The sequence below is a fragment of the Harpia harpyja genome, chromosome 5 (genome assembly GCF_026419915.1).
Source record: "Harpia harpyja isolate bHarHar1 chromosome 5, bHarHar1 primary haplotype, whole genome shotgun sequence".
Lineage (NCBI taxonomy): Eukaryota > Metazoa > Chordata > Aves > Accipitriformes > Accipitridae > Harpia > Harpia harpyja.
Genome location: NC_068944.1, coordinates 808,119 through 814,685, shown reverse-complemented (window position 1 = coordinate 814,685; position 6,567 = coordinate 808,119). Strand labels below are relative to the sequence as shown.

General features: G+C 44.4%; 1 protein-coding gene across 1 annotated transcript in view; it reads left to right on the top strand.

Moving 5' to 3' along the window:
• Nucleotides 1-3,132: 3,132 nt before the first annotated feature.
• The window catches only part of ZPBP (zona pellucida binding protein), a 32,442-nt gene continuing 29,007 nt past the window's right edge, over nt 3,133-6,567 (top strand). The window contains exon 1 of the mRNA XM_052788186.1: nt 3,133-3,382. Within this exon, the coding sequence (XP_052644146.1) occupies nt 3,133-3,382 (250 nt within the window). The remainder of the gene's footprint in view (nt 3,383-6,567) is intronic.

Below are 6,567 nucleotides of genomic sequence, written 5' to 3'. Positions count from 1 at the left end.
CAGATAGCAACTTGAAATGGCACTACAAATTACTTATTTGTCTGTTAGAGACAAAATCAAGAAGTTTTCAATCTTACTAAGAATTATATGGTGCTTTCATTGAAGTATTTTAAAATAAGCTACTCTGTTGGTATCTAGATCACAAATACGAATTAAATTGAAACATAGATTTAACACAAACAAAACTTATCAAACACAACCACAGATAAATGCAAATCCAGGAAATTTAAATTATTACTTGGAATAAGTAAATCAAATTGACATCAGAGTTTTCCATGCAGCTTAATTACCTCCAGAGTTTTGCCATTTGTTCTATCATGTTGGCAAATCCATTAATGTCTCAGCTCAAAATATGCAGCACTCATTTCCTAATCCCAAGCTTGACAGTATTCATTTAGCAATCTAAACAAAAGCAGTGTGATTTATAGAGGTCCTCTCTGCATGGATTCAGTGCCATCTGCAAAGGTCTGGCACTTCGGAAAAATCAAACTACCTTTATTTGGACAGCTCAGCTCACACTATGGGGGCCTTTATTTTGTGGCCTTGTCAGGAAAATTAGGGCACAGAGTCTGATCATTCTCTCATTTATGTTAGTCTCACACAGATGTAACTTCCCTGAATTCCTAACTTGCTCTTGCTTAACACTAAATCAGAAATGGGCCTAACATTTATTACAGTACCGGTTTATAGTATTAAAAAGTTGTGTTCCATAATGCAGAATCATGGTGGGGTTTTTTTTGAGTAGTTTGCTGATGGAGCAGAAAAAAAAAATAAATAAAGCTTCTTTCTTTATTAAGAGAGCTTTCATATATAGGTCACAAGAACTAAAATGGGTAAAAAGTGACAGCTGAGAACATTGTATATGCAGGACCACCACTCTAAGGTTAAGCCAATACTATGAAAACACAGAACTCTTGTGTCCACTTTCTATCACACTTGTACATTCAAGTTAGTGAAAAGATACTTTCAAAATTTCTGCCAGTAACAAGCTTTTAAAATGCCATACTGGTGTCTATATTTACTAAGATTCAGTAATCTCCATACCAAATATAATCAGTTTTACACTAGAAATATCCAGTGTTGCAGCCTGACCTATTCCTCCACTGCCTACCTTCTCCTGGAAAGCTTTAGAAAGAGATGGCAGGAGAGGCAAAGACATGGGACCCAGGTAAGGCACAGGATGGAAGACATTGCAAGGATGACTCATGTTTTGTTGCACTCATTTTGCAGAGTGAAATGCAATTAAAGCTTATGCTGGTTTTGACTGGGATAGAGTTAATTTTCTTTGTAGTAGCTTGTATGGGGCTATGTTTTAGATTTGTGCTGGAAAGAGGGTTGATAATACAGGCATGTTTGGTTACTGCTGAGCAGTGCTTACACCAAGCCAAGGGCTTTTCTGCTTCTCCCCCCACCCCACCAGCGAGCAGGCTGGGGGGGCACAAGGAGTCAGGAGGGGACACAGCCGGGACAGCTGACCCCGACTGACCACAGGGATATCCCAGACCAGAGGACATCATGCTCAGCAAATAAAAGCTGGGGGAAGAAGAAGGAAGGGGGGATGTTCGGGGTGATGGTGTTCATCTTCCCAAGTCCCCGTTACATGTGATGGAGCCCTGCTTTCCTGGAGATGGCTGAACACCTGCCTGCCAGTGGGAAGTCATAAATGAATTCCTTGGTTTGCTTTGCTTGTGTGTGTGGCTTTTGCTTTACCTATTAAACTGTCTTTATCTCAGCCCAGGAGTTTTCTCACTTTTACTCTTCTGATTCTCTTCCCCCATCCCACTGGGGGAGAGTGAGCAAACAGCTGCGTGGTGCTTAGCTGCCGGCTGGAGTTAAACCACGACAAAGTTTTATCTTGGATTTTGTTGACAGGGATTCTGTCCAGATTATCCTGGGAATTAAATCTGCCAAGTAAGGCTGAATTATTTCTACTGCCAATTTTCAGAAGTGATCCATGCTTTAAAGAAGCACATGGATGAGCTGGTCATATGTCTAAGCCAGTCCTCTTTACTAGATGTCTGCCTTTTACTTTGCTTCAGGATTCCCATAGAGCAGTCTTTTTGGTTCTTTGATGTAAACAGCTATTTTTCTTCTCTGGCACAGTAACAACATACCAAATCTTCCCATACTTTGAAACTTTCCTGCCAGACTTTGCTTCCCAGATAACTCATTACCTGAGTAATGATAACTCACCACCACCACCCCCCCCCTTCAAAAAATCCTCTCTACCGTACTACAAACTAAATACTCTTATGCCACAGGAACACGCAAGTGTCCTGGGATTGCAGACGCTTTCCTAATTGCCTTCTGTAGCAGCGCAACGAAGACCGAGCGGCGCAGCTGCACGCGCTCACGACAGTGACTAGCTCAGCACCGTCCTTTGGTTTTCCAATGCAAACGTCCTTGTGCTCTCTTTTTTAGGAACAACCGCACCGAGCATGAAGCCAGCTCGCTGTCCCTCCGGCTGCCCCCAGGTGCAGCCCGCACCCCCGCAGGCCTGGCTGCTTCAACGCAGCTGCCCCTGGAGCAGAGGGGCGGGTGTTAATGGGTTGGGATTAATTATGTAGAACCCGGCGGCCGCACAATTAAGGACGGAGCAGCCGCGGCGGCAGGTGTTTCCCCGGGGAAGGCAGCGGTAGGGCAGGGCAGGCCGCAGGCGGCCAGGCCCCGCGCCTCGCCCTCAGCACCCCGCGTCGGGCGGGCCTCGCCTCTCCTCACCTCACTGCGCCCGCCTCGCCTCTCCTCTCCTCACTGCGCCCGCCTCGCCTCTTCTCTCCTCACCTCACTGCGCCCGCCTCGCCTCTTCTCTCCTCACCTCACTGCGCCCGCCTCGCCTCTTCTCTCCTCACCTCATGCTCCCGCCTCTCCCCACCTCACCTCGCTGCTCCCGCCTCTCCCCACCTCACCTCGCTGCTCCCGCCTCTCCCCACCTCACCTCGCTGCTCCCGCCTCTCCCCACCTCACCTCGCTGCTCCCGCCTCTCCTCACCTCACCTCACTGCTCCCGCCTCTCCTCTCCTCACCTCACTGCTCCCGCCTCTCCTCACCTCACCGCGCCCGCCTCCTCGCCAGGCGGCCGTTGGGGGCGGCTGCCGGCTGCCCAGCGGTCGGAAGAGGCTGCGGGGCTGTGGCGATGTGCCTCACGGCCCGCCGCCGCCGCCTCCTCCTGCTCCTGCTCCTCCTCGTCCTGCGGCAGGCACCCCCCGCAGGTGCCGCCCCGGGCGGCGGTCGCCGGGCTGCCCCTCGCCTCAGGCCGGCGGCAGGCGGGGGGGGCTCGGGCGGGTGGCGGGACGGCGGGGCCGAGGCGCAGGCTGCCCCTTCCCCGCAGGGCCTGGACGCGCAGCCCGGGGAGGGCTCTGGAACGTCGCCGTTTCCCGCCCCGGGTAGGAATTTTACCGGTTTTCCCGAGTTCGCTGCCCGCCTGCGCCTTTTGTCCTTGCCCTCACGCGTTTGTTCACACCGCTCCACGAAAGCATTCCCCGGGGGCTGTGTGTGACACCCGCCATATCCACCGGTGGGGTTAAACTTCCTTCACGCGTGTGGAGGCGGAGGTGGATGCAGGAAAGCTACGGGGTTATCCAAGTAATGTTTTTTTTTCCCCCTAAAAAACGGACGGTCAGTTTTGGGGAGAAGGGGTGCTTCTCCTTCCTACGTGCCAAAGCAGCTGTGTGGTCGCTCAGGCGGCAAGTAGCTGGTGATGTTGGTACTCGGCTGAAAGAGCTGCATCGCTTTGGTGAAGGCTCTGAGGGACAGAAATAGTTATGTGGTAGGATACGGAGACTGTACATTTCTGGCGTACCGGCACTGGTCTTGTATCCACTGCGTGCATAATTGCGGCTCTTAGCTGTCACTGATCGGGAAATTCAGTCGTACGGCCTCTCAGCTCTGAGACTGGGAATGGCCTGAAATGACAGTCTCTGCTTCCTAGTGAGGTTTTGAAATTTGAACGTAGTAAATCCCTCAGGCTTTCTGATAGTATTAAATTAGATTATTTAATTTGTACATTAGTGTGCATACGTGCCAGATTTTCTTATTCCATGGTCTGATTATGATCGTGTTTCACCAGTTCCTTTAGAAAGCCAAGGTCTTTTCCGGGAGCAAGATCAGAGGTGAAGTTCAAAGTTGTTCTACTCTGACAAAAAAGGGAAAAACTATGCACGGTATTTTAGTGTATATTCACTGAAAAGTCATAGTATTTCTTCTGTCTTTGGTTTTAGTAGGCATAATAGAGATTGTCAACTCAAAAAAAGACACTTCAATTTTATTGCACTGGGGTGCTACTAATATAGTCTGAGTTCAGACTGATGTAAAGAATACGAACCTTTAAGGATTTTTTTATTTTGTTTGTTTGTTTACTAATGCTGACAGTATTGGCTTATGTGTTTTTCCTTAAGTGAATACTTAAACTTTTTGAGGACAAAAAGTGGAGCATGTTTCTCAAAACATCTTAATTACATTTGACTTTTTTGAGCCATCTGAAGGAAGTTTCCATCTTACTTAAAAGATACAATATTTTTAACTTTAGCTTTCTATATGATAAGGAAAAAAAGTCTCCTTTTTAACTTATGGAATGTGTTAGTGGTGTAATTGTCAGAAAGGAAATGTGAAGGCCTACTTGAAAACACAAGATAGTTCATATCTTGCAGGTTTTTTGTCAAAAGGGTTAAACCTAACTGAGACAGATTAGAAACTGAAGTTTGGTTTCTCCTATATGACTTTCACAGGACTAGTAATAGAAATGGTAATATTTCTGCACAGCACTTAACCATCAATAGGCAGCTTAGAAATGCCAGCTGTAATTAAAATACTTGGTTATAGAAAAACACTAGACTATTAGCATGATTGAGCAAAAATAACTTAAGTAGTGTTGCTATTTATATAATCTTTTGGTGCAGAAATCGCTTTACAAAAATTATCTCGAAACGTAATTACTTTGAAAAACTTCTAGCAATTACCATAACTTAAATAAATCTTTTCCTATTGCTTCATAGAATTTTAATTTCTAAATAAATGAATTGAAACTATGCCAATTGAACATTCTAGTAATACAGTATTTTATTAATTAATAAATTGATTGTTTAATTGTTTAAGGCTTATTTCATACTGTTTCCTGCCACTGCAATTTTCAGAACAAATTTAATTTTCTGATGAATTATTGTGAAGATGATTAATTTTGCAACTGCAATGTTCATTTTAAGACTAAAAGGTTCAGAATAAAATGTTTTATGAAATAGTAGAATATACTTGATGTGAAACTTTAAGTGGGTGAATGGCGTTCCCTTTCAACTCAATAGGCATAGGAAGGAATGCTCATTCGGTCAGTACTAACCTACCCAGATTCCTCCTTTGGGCAGGAACTGGGAAGGGAACGTTCTTCACCTGGCACTGTTGTAACTCACTCTGACCAGGGAGGAGCAGGAGGGGTTGTTTTTACATGTACAATCCACCTGCTACTTCTGATCTCTAATTGAGGCTCTTCCCCCTACAGGCAGAACCCCTTAGAAATACATGAGCTCAATTTTTGTGTGTTTGGGTAGAATTTATACATCTGCCAAGTAGATTTTAAATGCATCAAACAGGGTGTTAGCATTTTACACTTAAATTTACCTTACTGCAGGATCTTTGGCCTGGTTCAGTGACATAAGTTAGTAGTAAGGCTGTTAAATTTAACTCCATCAGATTTTAAAGTTGCCGGATGAATCCTCAAGTAACATAGGTACCTTATATGGCAAATGTACCCCTGAATTCCAGTCTTCAGGAATGGCTCTTCAGGCGGCTGGGATGTTTGAATCACCCTGGACTTGGGGGTGAATTACCCCAAACTTCCATGTGTCTGATAGTGATGTAAAACAACTTCCTCATCTGTGTTCTTCTGCAAAAGGAACTGTTGCTCACACCTTGTATTATGCCTGTAAGAAGTACAAGACAATGAGGAATCAGACTCTATATATTGAGCTGCTTAATAAACTTAATTTGGGGAATTGATTCAGAAATCTCATTTATTTTTCTCAAAAGTGAGTGGAACAGCTTTTCCCACTGCTTGTTAAGTGCAGGTTCAGATTGAAGGGATGGAGTAATATATTTAATGAGTTTAAAATGCAGTTTAAGCAGTTCCCTTGTCCTCTATTGTTTTTTATTGCTCTTTCTGTGGGACTTAATGACCTCTTGATTTTTTTTTTTCTATGAAAAGCATCTTTTTAACCTGATCACATGCACTCTTAAAATAGAAAGTGAGAATGGGAAGATGATTTGTGCTAGAGACTATTGCAGGAAGTGCCATTTAAATTCCAGGTGATTAGGAGGAGAGCAAAGGAATTCAAGTAGGAAACCTGAAAAAAGGCTTGAAAAAAATTTAAAAGGCAGTGTAGAAAGTGAGGGAAAGAATGTATGAGAGTTGAGATTCATATGCGGACAGAAACATTTACTGACTGAAATGGCTGCTATGGAAGTGAAACGTGTATACACATGAAAGAGCATTTAAGCTGTCTTTCTCAAAATGTAGCATGCAATGTCACTGAAGATACCAAAAAAGTAATTCCAGAAGTTTTACATTATCTTCCTTCAGTAA